The 21,403-nt window shown below is 50.0% G+C and overlaps 7 protein-coding genes across 7 annotated transcripts; 4 read left to right on the top strand and 3 right to left on the bottom strand.

Annotated features, from left to right (window-relative positions):
• Positions 1–84: 84 nt before the first annotated feature.
• On the top strand, positions 85–6,405 carry ASPWEDRAFT_32131 (protein kinase RIM15; the record flags this gene model as incomplete). The annotated part of the gene is made up of 2 exons (XM_040833616.1): positions 85–654; positions 727–6,405. The coding sequence occupies 2 exons, from the start codon at positions 85–87 to the stop codon at positions 6,403–6,405; spliced, it is 6,249 nt and encodes a 2,082-aa protein (XP_040685176.1).
• Positions 6,406–7,504: 1,099 nt separating this feature from the next.
• Positions 7,505–10,401, bottom strand: ASPWEDRAFT_119705 (Mechanosensitive ion channel family; the record flags this gene model as incomplete). Its single annotated transcript, XM_040828930.1, has 2 exons — positions 7,505–9,718; positions 9,772–10,401. The coding sequence occupies 2 exons, from the start codon at positions 10,399–10,401 to the stop codon at positions 7,505–7,507; spliced, it is 2,844 nt and encodes a 947-aa protein (XP_040685175.1).
• Positions 10,402–11,633: 1,232 nt separating this feature from the next.
• ASPWEDRAFT_72412 (tubulin alpha chain) lies at positions 11,634–13,852 on the top strand (the record flags this gene model as incomplete). The annotated part of the gene is made up of 7 exons (XM_040839243.1): positions 11,634–12,029; positions 12,180–12,238; positions 12,327–12,477; positions 12,540–12,627; positions 12,690–12,761; positions 12,812–13,315; positions 13,383–13,852. The coding sequence occupies exons 1-7, from the start codon at positions 12,018–12,020 to the stop codon at positions 13,850–13,852; spliced, it is 1,356 nt and encodes a 451-aa protein (XP_040685174.1). The 5' UTR covers positions 11,634–12,017.
• Positions 13,853–14,109: 257 nt separating this feature from the next.
• ASPWEDRAFT_54633 (thiamine transporter TPC1) lies at positions 14,110–15,260 on the bottom strand (the record flags this gene model as incomplete). Its single annotated transcript, XM_040838082.1, has 4 exons — positions 14,110–14,823; positions 14,900–15,053; positions 15,117–15,169; positions 15,228–15,260. 4 exons carry the CDS (start codon positions 15,258–15,260, stop codon positions 14,110–14,112), a joined length of 954 nt encoding a protein of 317 aa, XP_040685173.1.
• A 714-nt stretch (positions 15,261–15,974) lies between these two features.
• ASPWEDRAFT_62631 (uncharacterized protein) lies at positions 15,975–17,740 on the top strand. Its single transcript, XM_040838662.1, has 7 exons — positions 15,975–16,363; positions 16,423–16,541; positions 16,592–16,759; positions 16,819–17,042; positions 17,124–17,138; positions 17,195–17,429; positions 17,485–17,740. The coding sequence occupies exons 1-7, from the start codon at positions 16,116–16,118 to the stop codon at positions 17,673–17,675; spliced, it is 1,200 nt and encodes a 399-aa protein (XP_040685172.1). The 5' UTR covers positions 15,975–16,115; the 3' UTR covers positions 17,676–17,740.
• A 271-nt stretch (positions 17,741–18,011) lies between these two features.
• ASPWEDRAFT_176561 (putative Gamma-butyrobetaine hydroxylase subfamily) lies at positions 18,012–19,529 on the top strand (the record flags this gene model as incomplete). Its single annotated transcript, XM_040831530.1, has 1 exon — positions 18,012–19,529. One exon carries the CDS (start codon positions 18,012–18,014, stop codon positions 19,527–19,529), a length of 1,518 nt encoding a protein of 505 aa, XP_040685171.1.
• Positions 19,530–19,909: 380 nt separating this feature from the next.
• Positions 19,910–20,799, bottom strand: ASPWEDRAFT_32125 (PICOT family protein; the record flags this gene model as incomplete). The annotated part of the gene is made up of 2 exons (XM_040833615.1): positions 19,910–19,984; positions 20,053–20,799. 2 exons carry the CDS (start codon positions 20,797–20,799, stop codon positions 19,910–19,912), a joined length of 822 nt encoding a protein of 273 aa, XP_040685170.1.
• Positions 20,800–21,403: the final 604 nt, after the last annotated feature.

Genomic DNA, 21,403 nt, shown 5'->3' with positions numbered 1-21,403 from the left:
CCTCTCCCTACGAGCCGCAAACCGACCGTCGTCCTCCCTCCGCTGGGGGGCTTTTCCATCGTCTCGATCGTGTCCCTACCCAGCATGGCAGGCAATGGCACCTCGAGTGCTCAGTTCCTTGCTCCCCCGGCCGTTACGGCCTTGAGGCAGGAGGCTCGGAGCATCGATCCGAAATTCTCACCCATGACTCGCACCCTCAGCGACAATATGCGCGAAGAACGCCAGGACTTGAAGGAGGCGGCGGAGCAGACCTTGAACGTTATCATTGATCTGGATCTTGATGGTCGGATCAAATGGGTTAGTCCCTCGTGGAAGCAGGTCGTCGGGACCCCTCCCGATTCTGTCGAAGGGCGCATGGTCTCCGATATCCTGGTCGGCTATAAGAATACTTTTCACGACGCGATTGAGTCTTTGAAGGAGGATGACTCGCGCAGTCGCTTTATTCGCTTTGGTGTGCAAATGGGCCCCGACTCGGTCTTGAAATACTCGCCGGAACCGCCCCCTTTGGAATCAGACAAGGAAATTAGCGAGAAGCAGGACGAGGAGGATGCCCAAGTACCACCGGAGACGACAGAGGAGCACCGGCATGATGTTATTCATATGGAAGCGCAAGGAATTATGGTTTTTGACCGTACAGCTGATGGTGCAGGCCATGTAGGTGTTCTTGAAATTCTATCAACAATGCTATTCAACGATCGATTACTAATGGCGCTCGTATAAATGCAGACCATGTGGATGTTACGGCCGTTCACCGAGCCAAGGGAAGTGACAATTGACCTTCCTCATTTATTGGTGGAATCTTTGGGCGTTGGAGCCGAAGTTCTGGCGAACTACTTAACGACGTTGGCCGAGGCTGCAGCGAATGAGCCAGATCAATCGAAGCATCCCGCTCCAGATCCTGTCCTATGTCGTATTTGTGAACGTCAAATCACCCCGTGGTGGTTTGAAAAGCACTCGGATCTCTGTCTACAGGAACATCGGGCCGAGATGGACGTCCAAATCGCCCAGGAAAATCTCAATGAGCATCGTCATGCAATAGTGAAGGTGTTGGACGGTCTCGAGGCCCGACATAGCAGGACACTCCCCAGTGAAAGCAGCCCTGCTACCACCCCTCAGCCAGAATATAAAGGACTGCCCATTGGGCCGTCGCCCGCCAACTCTGCCCCATCATCTGGAGCCGTTTCCAGCTCGAGCTCTGCCCCTGGTACCCCGCCAAGGTCGAGAGATCATTCTGCCTCTGGTATCGGACATGCCCGAGCTCGGTCGTTCGCTGTGCGGCGGCCGCTGTCTCGTATTGTGGAGCTGGTTCTCGATCTATGTGACACGGCGCTGGAAATCAATATGCCAGTCATCAGGGAGTCACGTCCAGACAACGCGGAAGATTTTCGAACGTTGTCACCACAATCCGAGTCTAGAATCTCCCAGGTTATTCAATGGCAGTCCCCCAGCTCCAATACTTTGGAACAGGAACAGGGCCTAGCTGCCTTGTGTACCGATACAGAACAGGTCTCCAAAGCCAAAGTGGACGCAGTCATCCGCCACCGCAAAATTGTTGAATATGCGGAACGCATTCGTATCGAATACACTGTCCTGGTTGAAGAGTGCATCACAGCGGCTCTTAGCAAGGCTGAGCGCATCGCTGCTGGTCAGTTGAGTGACTCATCTTGCTCTGACGATGATACTCCGCATGAGCTTGACTCCGGGTTCACGGAAGATTCGAGTCAGGAGCAACTGCCGCAGCATCCACTACCGCAGCAACCACAACCGCAACCACGACTGCCGCAGCAGCAGCAGCAACAGCAACAGCAACAACAGCCAATGTCCGCATTGACGATGTCCATGCGTAACTCTTCCGAACGCGTTCAGCCGCCTCCATTGGATGGTAAACCGTCATCTGTTGCCGTCTCCACCGGATCTAACAGTCCTATGGAGTGTCCTACCCCTCGCTCTCATAAGAGTGCTTCTGGTTTACTAGGCACTTCGCAGCCATCCAGAAGAGGTATTTCGCTGGCAGAGCTCGATGCGAGTGAAAACAGCGACAGCAGTGCTCTTTCTTCTGCCTTTCCCGGGGGCGTTCGAACAGAATCACCCTCTTCTGAAAGAAGTTTCGACCGAAAACGCAGGAGCCTAGTACTTCCTTTATCCAGTTCTCCTCGACGCCAGCCCTCACCGGCCAGAATGTCGGGCCCCCATTCGCCGTTGCGCATGCCGAAACCTCGTCTTTCCAATGGCGCAGAAAGCTTGCCATCCCCCATAGTTTCACCGTCGACGAATTCCGGCGAATTGACACATCTTCACTTTCGCCATCATCGCAGAGAATCATCGGCAACTTCTTCAGACGCCGCCAAACCGGCTGTTTCACCTCGTTTGACCTCCGTTAGCCAACCTCAGCCCCGCCCGGCACCTCCGTCCATCAAAGATTTTGAAATCATTAAGCCCATTAGTAAAGGTGCCTTTGGTAGCGTGTATCTATCCAAGAAAAAGACGACAGGGGAATACTTCGCAATCAAAGTGTTGAAGAAGACGGACATGGTTGCGAAGAACCAGGTCACAAATGTCAAGGCCGAGCGAGCAATTATGATGTGGCAAGGGGAAAGTGATTTCGTTGCTAAACTTTACTGGACATTTTCGAGCAAGGACTATCTTTATCTGGTCATGGAATATTTGAATGGCGGTGATTGTGCTTCTCTGGTGAAAATCTTGGGTGGACTGCCAGAAGACTGGGCCAAAAAGTACATCGCCGAAGTCGTTCTAGGAGTCGAACATTTACACGGCAGGGGCATCGTGCATCGCGATCTCAAGCCGGATAATTTGCTCATCGATCAAACAGGACATCTGAAATTGACCGACTTTGGCTTGTCCCGCATGGGTCTCGTCGGGCGCCAGAAACGCGTCCTTAAAAGTCCCAATGATGTAGCTCCCGACCTTCTCAACCAGGGACCATTCCCTCGTGCCACATCCATCACCTCCTCTCGGTCAGCTTCATTCGATTTCCAGGGTGGTAACTCGCCAGGCTCTACGCCGGTGATCGCTCCTGATGTGTCGGGCAGCTTGACCCAGCCGTCGTACTTTAATCTCAACCAAAGTGGCAACGGGCTTACTCGGCAAACATCTCGACGTGCATCTGGCTACCGCAGTGATAGTGGTGGAAGCGAAAATTTGAGCGCGATATTTCGAACTTTCTCTTTGAATGAAAGCAACGAAGGATCTGCTCCAATACCGGTTCCTCATTCGAATAATCATACCGAAGAAGAGCCCCAGAGTGAGCTTAGCGAATCTCCATATTTGCACCCGCTACAGCCAACATTTAGCAACCCCCAAGGATCATATGGTACGCCTCCCCAGCAATCAATGATGCCCCCTTTGATGGCACTCTTCGATCCCGAAGATCACAATAGACGCTTCGTTGGTACCCCAGACTATCTCGCACCCGAGACAATCAACGGAGTTGGTCAGGATGAGATGAGTGATTGGTGGTCCTTGGGGTGTATTATGTTTGAATTTCTCTTCGGTTATCCACCCTTCAATGCTCCTACTCCAGACGAGGTGTTCGATAATATTCTCAATAGGAGAATCGACTGGCCAGATGACCCAGAAGAGCTAGCATCCCTCGAGTCGATCGACCTTATGAACAAACTAATGACAATCAACCCTCAAGAGCGGCTCGGGGCCAATGTCGGCGAGAAATTCCCGAATGGAGGGGCTCAGATTCGCAGCCACCCATGGTTTTCAGATGTTCAGTGGGATACTCTGCTCGAGGATAAAGCCGAGTTTGTCCCTAACATTGAAAACCCAGAAGACACAGAGTATTTTGACGCGCGTGGCGCTACCCTTCAGGCTTTTACCGAGGAACTGGAGGATGAGCCAGCTCAGCAAACTCCATCCACATCTGGCTCGTACCCAGATCGTCCTCATGATGCACTCTTCAAGGTCCGCTCACAAGTCAACTCGATCAAACGGCCATTAATGCCATTGCACATCCCACCTCATGTCCGTGATTCCCGTGATTCCCGTATTAGAAGGTTGAGTGAGCCCACTTTGGCAGATGACTTTGGCAGTTTCTCCTTCAAGAATCTGCCGATGCTGGAGAAGGCAAACAAAGACGTCATTCAGAAGCTGCGACAGGAGGCATTGCAAGCACAACAACGGCAATCCGCGTCAGGGTCGCAATCGCAATCACAACCGCAACAACCGCCACAGCCACAGCCGCAGCCGCAGGGTCAGACTCAGAACGGGGCGCAGACCCAACAGCCACCGCTGACACAACCACAAGGACCGCCACCCTCGTCTGGACCTTCTCTTGAAGGCAGCCCATTACCCATGCCGCTGCAACGGACCATGTCCCAGAACAAAGGCAACAACCGACCCTCGTCTCCATCTAGTTTGAGCCAGGCCAATTCATCACCAAGTCGCCCATCACAGCCATCCTCCCCGCTCTTGGTCCAATTCAGCACTGGTACCAACCATGAACGCAGAAAAACTTCTGGCTCATCTTCAACTAACTCGCACCAGTCGAGTGGATCAGCTCAACCTGGAAATGTGGATCAAAGCCGTGTATCCAGCGTGAGACATGGTTCAGCTGCATCGTCTCCTATCAAAACTGGCCGGGTTACAGCTCACTCACCAGACAAAACACCTTCAGGGCAACGTTTCAGCAGTTCTCCGACCACTAGGACGCGATCACAGACCATTGGATCTCAGGATGGCGAATTGTCATCGTCCTTGGCGAAGGAATCATACGTCGCAGGCCACTACAAGCGTCGAAGCCAATTATTTGATATCTCACCTTCGTCGTCCGATAACGAAGATCCACGCACCAAGGCTCTACTCAAAGTACAACGCCGTCGTCAGAGCTCTCGACGCCTCTCCCAGATTAATCTTCTTGAAGGGCCATTCTTCCGGCCATTGGACGTACTCATTTGCGAAGATCATCCTGTTTCGAGATTAGTTATGGAGCGCCTGTTTGAAAAACTTCGTTGTCGAACAATCACGGCTGTAAATGGTGGGGAGGCTATGCGTTATGCCTTGAGTGAAGTCCAATTTGATATTATCATGTCGGAGTTCAAGCTGCCTCAGGTAAATGGGTCAGATCTGGCACGTATGGTGCGAGAAACACGAAGTGCTAACCGGCATACTCCCATCATTGCCCTGACTGGCTATCTGAAAGACCTGCCCGAAACCCATCATTTTGACGCGCTGATTGAAAAACCCCCTACCCTAACCAAACTCACGGAGGCATTGTGCAAGTTTTGCCAGTGGAAGCCTCCGCCCAAGGACTACAATCCTTCCCAGTCGTTGCCAGTGCCTTCTTCCACTAGCCGCCATACTCCCATGCCTACTGAGGATAGTCCAGGCTCAACATCTTCTGGATTCCCTCTTATGCCTTCCAGCTCATACCGGGGGTCCAGCCGCGAAGATTCTATTGGTAGCAGCTATTTTGGAGATATGGATTCCATCAAGAATGAGGAAGTCCCCGTCATTGTTAGCCGCCATACCGATGAATGGGGGAATCAGGACAAAGGCGGACTGGGGATATCGGAAGAGGCAGCTGCAGCTCAGGATACTCCAGATTTCAAATCAGATTCAAATAAAGTTCCCTTCCCGGACCTCCTTCATGCGGCTTCTGCTCCAGCTGCTATGAACATCCCTGAAACTCCCACGCCTCGCAAGCAGCGGTCTACTGAAGCCATCCGAGCGAAACGCGAATCGTTAGAAAAAAAGCGATACGAGTGCGCTGAGTCTGGCGATGACGAGGATGAAGAGCTTGGAAATTCCCAGGGCCGATCAAGCAGTCCGCAGTCCAGGGCTAACAGGCCTGGCTCCAAGCTGGGAATTGAGATGATGAGGACAAATAGTCGGGGCAGCGTTGTCAGTGGTAGCGAAGAATTACTTAAAAAGGAGAGAGAGTCATTGGAACGCGGCAGAAATGTCAATTCTGAAGCTATTGAGGAAAGCGGAGAGGAGTCACCTGAATCTCTTCCCAGTACTGGATTGGAGGATAAATTCAACGATCTCTATATCCCCGAGGAATCCGAGGAATCGGTTGGGGATGAAATCGGTCCGAAAGAGACACCTTCGCCCAATGAGCCGGAATCCAGCGAAATGACCCCTATGATGACTTTTTCAGAATCGCCTTCGCGTTCCCAAACTTATGCTGAAGTCCTTGCGCACACAAGTGACCCAGAGAACAAAGGCCAATCAACCCCTCCAATGGCATCTGCGGACACAGGCGCTCTGAATTCTGAGACGACCGGTCCCAACACACCATCCATGAAGACGACCAAGGATACAGGATTTGGTCCCGACGCCGATATCGACCCAACCCTGGATTCCGAAGCCACGCCTCGGCCTTTACATACACCCTTGCCAAATTTGGATCCTGAGCAGACCCCTCGACCGAGATAGATCGAGGTTTATTTAGATTGGAGTGATAACACTGGCCGTTTTCCTGAATCTGCCTGGTGATATTTACAGACATCTTCGCTCCTTGGTTTACATTCTATGGTACCTTTTTCTTATTGCTTCTAGTTTTGTCATTGTCAGAGTACCCTCACCAGTCTGTCGCATTTTCATTTCATTTATCTCCCATCTTTTTTTCAAGCTATTCTGAGCGGGTGTTCGGGCTTTTATTTCATCTCCGTTTCAATCTTGGGTGTAATCACATGTTTACATTCATCGAATTGTTCGGCTTTTTTCTTCTATTCTCTTCTTTATCCATTTTTTTTTTTATCAGATCGTCTATCACTGATGTCCATTCTTGCGTTTCTTTTGTGTTTCGTTTCTCTTTTCTCTTTTCTGTTTCAAAATTGTGTATCTACGAGACTTGAAATTTTCAACAGGCCCAGACAAAAGCAGGATAAAAAAAAAACCTTGAACAACATCAAGAAATATATAAAAGGCAGAAAAAAAAAGGAAAGAAAAAAAAGAAAAACAAGAAAAGGAACCAAAAAAAAGGAGTGATTTCAAACCCGGCCATTTACTGTACATGAACTGGTTCTTTTGCATTAATGAGTAATGAGATGATATGACATGAATAACTTTTTTTTTTTTCTCTTTCTGTATGAATCAATAGTGGTCTGATTAAAATGATATGATATTTGATTTCTTCTAAACAGTATATATATATATATATATATATATATATTCCATCCCAAATCATGTGTCCATGGAACCATATCCATAAATCCAATTTGTAAATAAACGTACCACCAACGTAGAAACATCGCAGAGTGACTCATGAAAACAGGCTAATATGGCATTTTGAAATTGTGTAGATGGGTTGATCATCCTGTCGTATGTGAAAGAAATCATATGAAAAGGGTAGGAAACAAGAGAATATGAAATAGTCTAAAAGTAAAAACAGTCACTCACTGGGTGTGCGCGTGTAGGTATGTAAGACCCGGGAATATGTTCAAAAAAAGAATATGTGGAAGAAATGTGAAATGATTCCCCTTCCCTACAGCCAGGGGGGTAATACTAGGGGGTTGTTGCAGATGTTGTATGATTATTGATGGTGTTGGTGCGCGGAATGCTGATCAACACTCCTGGCGTCACCGGGCGAAACGGCACGGATCTGAGAATTGGAACGCCCTTGTTCCATCATGTCGTCCTGCTCACGACTGGCGTTGCTGCGATGACGGAAGAAGCGATTTCGGCCGATGGAGGAGATACTGTTGGCGCCCTGGGATTCCACGGATCGACGGCCAATTGCGTCGTTGGAGGGGACGCTGAGGTTGGTATTGTTGGAGTGGCGGCGGTTACGGGACGATGTGCGGCTCCTGCGTTCTTCTTCTTCCTCCTCCTCTACTTTTTGGATGCGACGTTCAGCAGCTTCACGGTTGGTTTGGCGGACGACTTCATCGATACGGTTACCGCGGTCTTCGAAGACATCGCCCATCACGTCGGCTGAGGAGACGTCGCGCATGCCAAGAGAGAAGTCGACGTGTTTACGGGAGGCGACTGAGTCGCCGCGAGCGCGGGCAGCAGCGGTGTTCATGCCCTTGCGAAGGATGGAGGGGTGACGCATGGCGCTGTTTGTGTTGGCGCTCTCGGGAAGGGAGGTGGTGACGCTCCTATCACCGCTGGACTGGGGCCTGTCCTCGCCGCTGCTACCGGGGGGCACGATGGGTTGGGTAGGCATGGCGTTACCACCAGCGCCGTGCCAGTTGACATGGAAGGGAATGTCGACACCGGCACCCTGGAGGTTCATGCGTGGTCCCTCGATGCCGATCTCCTGCAGGGCGATCATAAGCATGCAGATGAACTTGTTGCGGCGTTGAAGACGCAGGCCTTCGTTCTGCCAGTTGGATTTGTAGAAGAAGACAACGTTGAGCGTGATGGAGAAGTTATCGGTAACAGCGCGCAATTCAGTGAGGATGTTAGTCTGGAATTCTCGCTGTTCACTGCGGACAAACTCGAGCAGGCGTTGCCGAAGGGCGTCGATCTGATCGAGTGTGGTGCCGTACTTGATGACGATGGGAACAGCCTCAGCCAAGGCACCTGAACGGCGCTGGTTGAGAATGAATAGTCCATTCAGGTAAGTGTTGGGGGCTTGGACAACGTGGCCTTGCATCTTCTTGAACTCAGTGTAGAGCAAGGAGATCTGTTTGACGAAATAGTCATCACCCAGACCAGCATCACCCGAGTTACCGTAGACGGTGACACGGTCCCCAACGTCGAAAGGGTGTTTGACGAAGACGAAGATGACTGACTGGAGAAACTCCTGCGCAGTGGCGGAGAAAAGCCAGGACAGGGCGAGGACACTGGAGCCCGCAGAGGTGAGCACACCGGCGGCCGAGGTCGAGATCAAAGACAAGAAAACAATCAAAGAAATGACGATGACGAAGAATTCCAGGACATTGTCCAGGCGACCAACGACCGAGTCGAGATCCTTCAGCGAGGCGGTGATGGACTTGCGTTCACGACCGATTTCTACACAAACAGCCTCAAGCTCCTCCATAGAGATGTCTCCGTTCATGTCCTTATCGAACATGACAAAGGCGGCGTCGGCCTCATCGTTGTTGTCAAAAGCTTCCTTCAAGTCACCCGAGAAGACGGTGTCAAACCCATCCCGCACAAAGGTACGGTAAAGACGGCGAGCCAGGACCTGGCAGCCACTTGTGGTTCGCAGGAGAGTCAGAACAACGGAATAGGGGTGACTGCTGTTGGTTGCTTTGCGGCCAGTAAAATCAGCGGCGACAGCCCCAGCTACATCGCCGACCTTGTTCAAAGCTCCCTTGGCTACACGTCCAGCACCCTTAGCATAGCGCAGCGGAGTCTTAGCACCAGTGCCAGAGGCCTCCCCTTTCTCTTCGAACTCGTCATCGGCAGCTTCGATCTTAGCCTTGGAGAAATCGTACAGCTTGACCAAGCTTCCAATCTGGAACTTGTTGATCTCGATGCGATCGGCGTATGTGCGCAGGTGGAAGCTGATAGCGATGAGCTGTATAATGAACTTTTCGATGAGGTTCAGAATGGTCCAGACAAAGATAGAGATGATGATCTTGTTGACTGTGTTCTCCCAGCTTCTGGTGGCCTTATCGCCATCAACGTGGTGGTTTTTCATGGTTGGCAGGAAGGAGATTTCCACTCCCAACCACCAAAAGAAGATAGTTCCATGAAGCTCGAGCTGTTTCGCCAAGTCGCGCCATTTCTTTCCATTGTTGGTGAAAATGCTGGCAAGAACGCCTACAGGGACAGGGATACACTTGGAGACGATCTAGTGCAAATGTTAGCGATGTCTCATTATCCAGTAAGTTGGTGCTGACATACCCTTCCTGCCCAAAGAGTCAACCAAACGATTTCCAACCAGACGGAGAACCATAGCAGTTTGACCCCCCCAACGCTTGCGTCGGGGAAAGCCAGAGCACCAACGAGAAGAGGGATCAACAGGAGGATAACGACGGGTATGATGTAAGTAGCATAGCGAACGATGAAGCTGGAGTTGTGTAGCTTCTTGATGAACTTGGCGAGCTTGGTGTTGGGGTTCTCCGGGGGGTTATACACGGCGGCCTTCTCGTGCAATGGGTTGGTGGCCTCATCGAATTCATCGACAGGCTGAGATCGATGAGAGCGCGTACGACTGATGGAGTGACTCTCTTCCCCTTGAGTCTCACGATCGTCATGGGTCGACTTGGAGGCGACACGCTCGGCCTCGAGCAAGGCTAGGTCATCTTCGAGACGCATGGCCTGCTCTCGGGCGGCCGAGGGAGAGCGGAGACCACCAATGTCATCGTCTGCGTACGAGGTATCTACCTTGAGATGGTCGGTCAGATTGTCTCTGGAGCCTTCATGGACGTAAGTGCCATCGTCCGAAGTGGGGGAGACATCGTTGCCCTCTTTTTCCTTCTTCTTCTCTTCGGGGTAATGGGGAGCTTTGGTTTCGTCCACGGGGGTCGACATGGCACCAGGCCAATTATGAAAAGATGTTGTGCTAAAGGATGTTAGTAAGAAGCAAGATAAAAGAATGATGATGAAAAAGGAAGAAAAGAAGAAGAAGAAAACTGGGAATTGGAAAACTGATTGGAAGCAAGAAAGACCGAGACCGAAGAGAGACATACCAAGACTAGAGACGAAACTAAAGAACAGTAGTGGGGAGGATCGGGCCTTTTTTTTCTGTGGCTAACGATCTAGATGGGGAAAAAGCCGCTGGAGAGAACGAGAGAAGGGAATCACAGCAGGCCAAAGAAGGAAACAAAAGGAATTGAAGGAGACGATGAAGACGACAAGAAAAGAAGATCGCAAGAGAAGAGGAAAAAGAAACGCAATCGAAGCCAGATAAGGACCAAGATGAAGAAAGAAGATTAATTAATTAAGAGAGCCGGATGGCAAATGCAGAGACGCCGATCGCACGGGTCGGCTTGGCCGTATGGGTCAAGTACGGCGTAATTTATGGGTCCGAGCAGAGATTTCTGGTCCAGACCGTTGGGATACGAAGATAAAGATGAGGTTATTTATAAACATAATGGAGCTGAGGGTTTAAATTGACGGATGTTGATGAAGACATGTGGTTTTGAGCATCTACATACATAGTAGTTAGTACCTTATGAGGTAGCAGATCTCTCCAGCTCTACGCATGTCATCTAAAATGATACCTCTATTTTGCACGAGCCAATCAGAGGCCGGGGGGGGATCCTTGCTTGCTCGCCACTGAAACAAAACAAATGAAAGATCGATCGTGCAATGCGATTGGAGGATCTGATTGGCAGTACTGGCAGGGGCTGTCACGTGAAGCCAGGTGACCCAGTCCATCCTTACCACCTACCTAAGTCGTACTACGCTGCCTTGCCTCTATCTTGAAGTGTTAGTAGTGTACCAGATGCAGTGGCGGATAGACGAGCATAAGGAAATTATGATTTTCTCCGCTGCAGATATTCATCTGCAGACATCCGTTGCAAAAGAAAACAGTCGAGTCTTGACATCATTTGTCGAGTGGGTTGACGTGTTGGCCCCGCTTGGATGCGAATTATCCATGCTGAGAATATATTAACATCGATTCGGCTGCCACAATGGAATCGTGCCAATAATAGACTCGCTACTCGTTTCTTTCCATGGTTTGTCCATCGCAAGGACCTGGACTCCCTTACGGATACTACCCAAGTCAGTCCAAGGGATGTGTCATCTACCCCCCCCCCCCCACATTCCACAGCCGTAAAAGCACGTGGTAGATGGATTGTAAACAGGTCCATCTTTACTCTGTAAATAACTTCATCAAAAACAATGTCGACTCCATCGAGATTCCATATCAGATATCACATTTGGATTCCCAATAATGAGATCAATGATCCGCACAAGACGGTCAGGGGCGGCAGAACGGACCCTGATTGGCTGCTTAATCATCCATGCTCCTAGTAAGAGTCGTCCAACTCACCCAGCGTCCATCTTCTTTCTCTTCTTCTCTTCTTCCTCCAACGTCGCCTTTGCTGGCTTTTTTTCTCTCTCCGCCACCGCTGGAATAGCTGCCAGTGTTCTCTATCTCTACATATTCTCTAATTAATTTTCCCGTTTCTTCATCCACAATGAGAGGCGAGGTATGTGCTTCTGCCCGTTTATTTACCTTGCCCCGTCCCCGCATTCTGTCCCCCTCTCCCCTGAACCAAACATCCAAGAACCCATCTAATTGATCCTCCTGATGAGGATTCGATTGTCAAGTTCGTCTACTAACGCATTTTTCAACTTAGATCTGCCATCTTCACATCGGCCAGGCTGGTACCCAGCTGGGTAACAGTGCTTGGGAGCTGTATGTCCTTCACCGCTTTTTGACCCCAATCCCGCCTCTCCAAAAATCAATCAACATTGCCTAACCACACTCGTCTCTACTCATTTAGTTACATGCTCGAACATGGTCTGAAGGCTGACGGTCGTGTCGACCCCGATGCTAATGATCTCGCTGAGGGTGGCTCTCACGACACCTTCTTCTCCGAGACCAGCAGCGGCAAATATGTTCCCCGCTCCATCTTTGTCGACCTCGACCCATCGGTGCGTATTTCAAGCCGATCAATTCGATGCACGAGAATGAATATCGAGCTGACTGTTCCAAGCCCATTGACCAAATCCGCACTGGCGCCAACCGCCAGCTCTTCCACCCCGAACTCTTGGTGAGCGGAAAGGAGGATGCCGCCAACAACTGTATGACCATTTACCAAAGGGAAACAAAAAAACACAAAGGAAGCAGGGCTGATCCATGCTAGATGCTCGTGGCCACTACACCATCGGAAAGGAGCTCGTCGACGATGTCATTGACCGCATTCGCCGTGTTGCCGGTAAGATGTCAAAACAGACACCACCAGTTCCCCACACTAATTCTCCATAGACAACTGCTCGTCCTTGCAGGGTTTCTTGATCTTCCACTCGTTCGGTGGTGGTACTGGCTCCGGTTTCGGTGCGTTGCTGCTCGAGCGTCTTTCCACCGAATATGGTAAGAAGTCTAAGCTGGAGTTTGCCGTCTACCCATCCCCTCGTGTCTCGACTGCCGTTGTCGAGCCCTACAACGCCGTCCTGTCCACCCACAGCACCATTGAGAACGCGGACTGTACCTTCTTGGTCGATAATGAGGCAGTCTATGACATTTGCCGCCGCAACTTGGACATCCCTCGTCCTAGCTACGAGCACCTCAACCACTTGATTGCCCAGGTTGTCAGCTCCATCACCTCTAGTCTTCGTTTCGATGGTGTCCTCAACGTCGACCTGAACGAGTTCCAGACCAACCTGGTGCCATTCCCTCGTATTCACTACCCTCTGATCTCCTACGCCCCTGTTGTTTCCAGCAAGCGCAGCTCTCACGAGAGCTTTAAGGTCCAGGACTTGACCTTCCAGTGTATGTGACCCGATATTATCTCTGAAATTCTTACACGGTTGTGCTGGGTGACTGACCTTCTCCACAGGCTTCGAGCCTAACAACCAGATGGTCGTCTGCGACCCCCGCAATGGCAAGTACATGGCTGTCGCTTTGCTGTACCGTGGTGACGTCGTGCCCCGCGACTGCACCCAGGCCGTGGCTTCCGTCAAGGCCAAGGCCTCTTTCAACCTTGTCGAATGGTGCCCGACTGGTTTCAAGCTCGGAATCAACTACCAGAAGCCCATGCGCGTCCCCGACAGCGAGCTCGCCCCTGTCGACCGCTCCGTCAGCATGCTGTCCAACACCACCGCCATCTCCGAGGCATGGAGCCGTCTTGACCACAAGTTCGACCTCATGTACTCCAAGCGCGCTTTCGTTCACTGGTATGTCGGTGAAGGTATGGAGGAGGGTGAGTTCTCTGAGGCTCGTGAGGACTTGGCCGCTTTGGAGAAGGACTACGAAGAAGTCGCCGGCGACAGCATGGATCAGGAGCTTGAGGAGGAGGTCGAGTACTAATCTGTGGCCGCCTCTCCTATGCTGGCTGATTCTTTCGTGTCTTGTTTCCATTGTCAAATATGAATATATCCTGCCCTTTTGCTTGCGACACCCCCTGCTGTTCTAGCGCTGCTTGACTTTGAGTCTCCAAACCAAATTAAGACTCGGCACATATCAGAGTAAGAGATGAATACAAATGAATCGAACTTTAGACTTGTTTCCCAAGATCAAGCGATATGTTACATATTATAATTTGATGTACTTGAGCAGTACACTAGCTAGACACCAACCTCCATTTCCCTCAGCACCTTCAATGACCGCTCATACGTCCACATGGTCACCGCACTGGCAGGTGCAGCTTTGACTAGACTGACAACTAATCCTCGATACAGCCCTCGGACACCCTGGGTCCGCAGAATCATCGAAATGGTGTTGAATACACCACGGTACTCAGGGATATTCCGATGCACGTAGAGGTGACGCGTCGGGCCCTGCACCTGCAACCTCTTGCGAACCAGATCCAACGGGAACACACCCGTCTTGGCCAAAACACTCGCGATAACTCCGGAAACCGCATCTCCGGATCCAAACGGCAGATTCTCATACCCAGACAACGCCGGCCGCAACGTCTCGTACGTCGCAAAGAACATCCCCATATATGGTACGATCTGGCCCACGGCTGCAGAACAGCCACGGAAGAACCCTGCAGCGCCTTCATTGTGTGCGATGTCCCGTACGGACGAGAAGAGAGATTTGTAGATACGCTCGGGGCCCTGGGCGGCGAAACGCGTTCGTAGAAGATCGAGTGGGTATGTTGCAGCGGTTGCTAGGCCGCCTGCGACGGCGCCGGAGACGAAGGATTCAAGGGGGGGAGGGAGACGGTGAGGGCCGAGTTGGGAGAGAGCTTGCGTTGTGCTGCGGTAGGCGGTAAATTGGACGGCGCCATAGCAGACGTACATGAGTTCGGCGGGAACGTTGCCTTTCCAGAGGCCCTGATGAAGACATTCGCGTTAATTACTGCATTGAACTCCATTGTAGCATTGTCAATGTTGATATTTTAAACCGTACCGTCACTCCCTCTTCTTTTAGGATGGCCCGCATCGTGGATAATGTCCCCTTGTAGATTGGCCCATTGACGCCATGGTGAGAGATTGGGTCGGTCAACGAATGAATCTGAAGCTGAAGTCGGATCTTGACAACATCGAGGGGTGCGACGCAGAATCTATCGTATCGATTTCATTAGCATGGTATCTCTCCATCTGTCGGTAAATCATTCAAACCCTACCGTGAGACAAGACCGGCAATGCCGCCTGCCAGGACAACCTGACGCCGTGTGCCCTGGGGTAATCAGATTAGTCAAGAAGCTAATTGGAAGCTGGGATAAGACGATCTCTACCTCATCCTTGAGGTGTTCCCCCCCGGCCGACATACATGTGATTGTATGGGGTTGGTATTAAATTTTCATTCAAGAGCGAAAATGGCGATTCCACCTCGCGCTCATCGAGGTAGATGATGATGATTCAGTCAGGCAAAAGGATAGATGGAATTGATGACTGGATCATTGAACGAAAAAAGAAAAATCCGAGATGAGTGATCAAAATGTTGGGAAATATGGGGTAGCTGTGGGTAGCGACAGAAAGCCCATGCTTGTGCGTGGGCTTTAGATTCCGACGCGTGGTTTTTCCGCGTGGAAATCCTGAATTGACTGACTATACCCGGTTTGCCCTAGGGCCTACATGCATAGCCTTGTGGATTTCTATCTGACGTCTCCTTATTTATTCCAAGGCATAAGATAGTAAAAGCTCTTTTGCATCATATCCCCTGGAACACTTTCAATTGTTTTATTCTTAAAATACCTCGAATCAAGATAGAACTCCGAGAAGATCTATTAGAACAGCTTTGTTTAGCAGCCCGATAGTAAAACGAAAGTGCTTCTTCAGATTCAACATCCGTTTGCAGTACAGAAATAAACAACATTATTCAACACTGAATACGGCGATCTGATTGGTTGAATGAGAATAGCATCGGGATATTTTGTCAGGTCACCTCAGATCTCTACCTGGTAGTTGAACCGTTTCCTTCACTCTTCAGAGGCGGCTTTTCCCTCTGAAGGATCGGAAGAACTGTCGTTCACCTAGAACCACTTCCATTGACGAAGTCAAACAGCCTATCTGGGCTCCACATAGTTTGTCTGTGTCTGTTTACTAAGGTGGTGCTATATATTTACATTTGACTGTTTTTCCGACAACGTAGGATAGTCTCGTCTTTTTCGGCAACAATTGCAATGAACACTCTAAGACCGCCCATTTCTCATTTGCCTGCTTTGTTTCGCAAGAAACCCTTTACCATGCCTTCTCCTGGGCCACCTTTGCCGCCTGGCATACTCGTTGATGAAGAGATCTCGCCAATATACGATTCCAAGTACTTCTACCCAGCGAGGCCTGGAGAGGTACTCGCCGATCGTTACCAAACCCTGGTCAAGGTTGGCTGGGGCGTGTCGTCAACAGTATGGCTCGCGCGTGATTTGCAAGGGTAGCTTTCAATGATTTCTGTTCAATTCAAAGTTATCTCTGTCTCTAACAAAGATAAAGGCATATCGAAGAACCAGAGAGTGTTGTGGCACTGAAAATCGCCAATAACAATGCGAGCTCCGCTGGTCATGAGCGCGAGGTTAAAGAGCACATTTCCACGGCAAATCCATCACATCATGGTCACTCACTGGTCCGAACATTACTAGACTCTTTTAAAGTTAAAATTTAGGAGGTTCATATTCATGTCTTGTATACCCGCCTATGAGGAAGCCATTATCAATATATCAGTGGCGTTTTAGCAATAGAAAAGTGCCACTGCCACTCATTAAAGCATACATTCATGCTCTTCTTACCAGGTTTGATTATCTTCACAAAGAATGCAGGATAGCTCATACGGGTAAGTCTATCTTCGGCCTTGATTCCTGTCACTGATCCTGATCCCATGCGGCTGCCTAGATATAAAGCTTGAGAACATCACAGTCTCATTCAAGGATCCAACAGTGCTTGCTGATTTCATGGATTCTCAGCTTGAAAAGCCAATGGCTTTCAAGATTGATTTAACAGGACAACCAGTGTATCAGTCCCATAATGACTTCAGGCCACTCAAAAGCTTGAGAAGTATACCACAACTTATCAACTTTAGTTTAGCAACTAGACTCAAGGAAGACAACGACTGGAGCGTCTAGCCCATTCAGCCAGACCACTATCAGGCGCCAGAGGTGATACTGGGTAATGGATAGCAAATGCCTGCGGATATTTAGAATCTTAGTGTTCTGGTGCGTTCCTTTCTTCTTCTAAGTTATTGCATCCACTAATGTCAGATCAGTTATAGGACATGATCAAAGGCAAAGAGCTATTTCGGCATATCCATGATCAACAAGGTCACTACAATGCTAAACTACACATCGCTGAAATGATAGCCTTATTCAGTCCACCCGTTCCAGAAGTATTACAAAGGTATCAATACATGCAAGAGTACTCATGGCCGGAACCTGTCAGGCAAGAAGACAACAGAGTATACAAGACCGCGGAGGAGTATTTCTGTGGGCCATTCTTTAACAATAATGGTATTTGGGTTTCCAATCTCAAACAAATTATTTTCAGACTCACAAAACATCTTAGGTGGATTTCTCTACAAAGATCTGATCCCTGACTGGAAACTAGGCGACACAATTGACTTCCTTAAGGGAGAGGACAGGGAAGCATTTCTGGATCTCACCAAGGGAATGCTTGTCTGGCATCCAAATGCAAGAAAAACAGCAGGCGAGCTGGCAGAGCACCCTTTTCTTCAACCAAAGCCAACAAGCGCCTGATTGCTACGAGCGTTTGCTAGCGGAATGGCTCGAAATAGTGGTTGATCCCAGTTCGGCGATGACAGATGACCGGTTGAAGCGTTAAACGTAGTTGTCTTTTTTGAATGACATCTCGTAGTTGATCTGTCTTTGATCGGATTGGTTGGATCTCCAATAACGTAATGAAATCGGGGAAAACAAAAGCCGTTGTCATCTGTACCGTACCGTACAGAATCACCCGATACTAGCGGTAACCGGAGCTTCGGCCTCGGCCTTGAGGCCTTAGCTTAGCTTCTCCTCAAATTCATCCTCCGTCCTCCATCGCATTCCTTCGTTTATCGCTGCCATTGATCCACCATGGCTCACCCACTGCCTGCTCTATTACGATCCTCTCGGAGGGTCGTAGTGCCTTCTTCCATCCCGTTCTCTCTTCGCAGCTACTCAGCTACTCCTACCGGCAAAGATCAAGCCCAAGCCGCGGCCCAAGTCAACACCAAACCTCCTATTAGAACCGTCCACAAGCAAGATCCTAGGACTGGGCCATCACGTCGCCCCGCGAGCAAATCTATACTTCGGGATGTTCCCAAGCTAGAAGAACCTCTCCCCGCGGGTCTTGAAGTCACCAAAACAGCACTGCTTCATGAAAGCAGTCGCGGTAAAAAGCCCTCCTTGTATTTCAGTCTGCGAGACGCCTGCAAATGCCCCAAATGCGTGGATCCGCATTCGAAGCAACGTAACTTCCGGACAACTGACATCCATCCTTTTGTCGCACCCCGGAACATCAGACGGAATGGCCAGCAAATCGAGATTAAATGGACCAACGATATCAAAGGCTACGATGAATCTCACACATCTGTTTACAACCTGGAAGAATTACAGTGGCCTAACCGTTTCGTCAGCGACAACACCGGCACAATGAGACTGCGAAAGCGATGGAATGCTTATGAGATGAGCAAATACCAGCATTGGATCTCGTACGATGATTACATGAATGATGAGGCCAAGCTCTCCTCCGCTATGCGCTCTCTGGCAGCCATGGGGATGATTTTCGTCAAGGATATTCCTGATTCCCGTGAGATGGTCGAGAAGATCGCAACTAGGATGGGTCCTCTACGCAACACTTTCTACGGGCCGACGTGGGATGTCCGCACAGTCCCCGAGGCCAAAAATGTTGCTTACACGAGCCAATTCTTGGACTTTCATATGGACTTGATGTACATGAACGAGCCACCGGGATTTCAGCTGTTGCACTGCCTGGAAAACTCTTGCGATGGGGGCGAGTCTCTATTTGTGGACACCGTCAACGCCGCCGAAGATATGCAAACGTTTGCGCCAGACCACTTCAAGACACTGACCGAATTCAATTTGAGCTATGAGTATGTGCACGACAACAGCGTCTATTACAACAGCTGGCCTGTTTTTGAAGTCGCTCGTTCGCGACATGACAACACGCAGCAAGTTCGTCATGTCAATTATTCGCCTCCTTTCCAGTCCAACATGCTTGGCAAGCGCCGGTCCTACGAAGCACTGGAGAGAGGCCGCAGGGCACTATGCCATTTCGAAAACATTCTCCAGGATAAGGAGAACATTTTTGAGCTGAAGCTCAAGCCTGGTGAATGTGTTATTTTCGAAAACCGCCGGGTTGCTCACGCCCGTCGTCATTTCAACACCAATTCCGGTAAACGTTGGCTTGCGGGTGCATATGTCGACGAGGATGCCTTGATTTCTCGGTTCCGGGTGTCTCGTAATAACCACCCCGATCCCTGGAACAAACGAATTCGGTATACTGAACCCCATGGGTCTCAAACTGAACAAGGAAAGGACGAATTGAAGACAGAGCAGCAGGGAACGCAGGTGCCAGACAGCCAGGCGTAGAGATATCAGGTTGAGAATTGTTATTGTGACCACAGCGACGCTTTGCCGTGTATCCAACATTTGTCCTCGTCTTTACAAGCATATACTACAGTAGATGTGCTGGTGTATATTTTATCCAAATATTGTTGGGAAGCGTTTGCATCGAATGTAATTCCAAACTTCCTTTACATTTGAGTGCCTATTCAGTCACACTTGATAAAAATGGATAAATAGAAAAACCGCTGGAAATAAGACATGAACTTGAAGATGACGAGAGATCACGAGCAGAAGTCAATCCCCATCGCTCCTTTAAAAAAATCTAGAAAGAAAAGAAATCAATGGAAAACAAAATCGGATGCATGCCCTGACACCCGTACATTATTTTTTAATGATGCACTATTTCAAGCAGCAGCGGCGGGTCTGCTGACAGAAAATTCAGCAAGGAAGTTCGGGTCACTGCTGAGTTCCTCCTTGACCTGTAGTAGAATCAATTGGTTAGCATTCCATGAGAAACGAGAGAATAGAATTCATGAGAAACACGTACAATATCCAAACCACCGACCAGCTCTCCCTTCACCCACAATTGCGGGAAAGTTGGCCAGTCTGCGAATTCCTTCAAACCCTGTCTCACATCCTCATCGGCCAAGATGTTGAAGAATCCGTACTTGACGCTGTTCTCACGCAAGATCCCCACCAACTGCCGACTGAAGCCACACTGAGGCCCACTCGGGGTTCCCTTCATGAAGAGCATCACCGGCGCAGCCTTGACCAATTCCGCCAGACGAGCAAACAGGGCCTCCTTCGACTGCTCGGGGGTCAACGTCGACCCACCAATAGTACCGTTCGCGTTCACTGGAGGCTGAGTAGCTGTCGTCGGGGCGTTTTCTCTCGGGGTAGCAGTCAATGGTGGAGGGATGTTGGCCTTTGCGCCATCCGCGCCGGGTCCGCGGCCAGCGTGCCGTTCCACAGCGTCCCGCACCTTGGTGGCATCACTGCCACTGACCGACTCCAGGACTCTGCCTTCCCGGATGATGACGACGAATGGAACAGCGGTAACATCATAGTCCTCGGAGATGTCGGGGAGTTCCTCTGCGTTGATGCTCACAAAAGAGATGGCGGGCGGGGTAGTGACGGGGTATTGGGATGCGAGAGTGGAGAGGACAGTGCGCATGTGCGTGCAAGGAGCAGCCCAGGGAGTGTGGAAGTAGAGCACGAGCAAGGACGAGGAAGGGAGGGCGACGAGGTGCGACGAGAACTCCTGCTCGGAGGTGGCTTCGATGAGGCTCGACATGGTGGGTTAATTGACTGATTGATTATGGTGGGGGGTGGGCGGCAGGCGGGGTGATGGAGCGTGAGTGCCTTATTTGAAAGAGACAGGGAGAAAGAAATAGTTATATAAAGGAATAATCGCTACAATCAGCTAGACAGGTCAAGAAAAAGTAATGTCCGCGATATCGCAATTGTAGAGTCTCCAGAAGCCGGAAAAAAGGACGAGATGGTGGAAGGATGAGAGGAAGAAGAGAAGGCGAATTTTGATCTGATAACTCGTACCGTAATATTACGGGCCGACTCCGAAGTGACGCCATCGATGAGTCAGCATCGGTCCTCCCATCTTGTCGTTGAACACACCCCTTTGTACACATAATATCATTGCTAAATCAAAATGGGTGAATCAGATACCTATTTTGTACTCCTGTATCCATAGTTAAGTGTTCTTGAATAAAGGAATGTGTCTATCAAGACAGAAAAGACGGAGAGATCTGATATGGTCAGTATCACGTGACCCGTAAATAAAAGTCCTCCGACTCCGCCAACCACCGGAAACAAAGACCAGCAGCTATCATTCTCGCCGAATTCTACTGGAACCGCCATCGGAAGATCGAAGGAACGAAGAT

Source organism: Aspergillus wentii (assembly GCF_001890725.1).
Source record: "Aspergillus wentii DTO 134E9 unplaced genomic scaffold ASPWEscaffold_8, whole genome shotgun sequence".
Classification (NCBI taxonomy): domain Eukaryota; kingdom Fungi; phylum Ascomycota; class Eurotiomycetes; order Eurotiales; family Aspergillaceae; genus Aspergillus; species Aspergillus wentii.
This window is presented reverse-complemented; position numbering and strand designations above follow the sequence as displayed.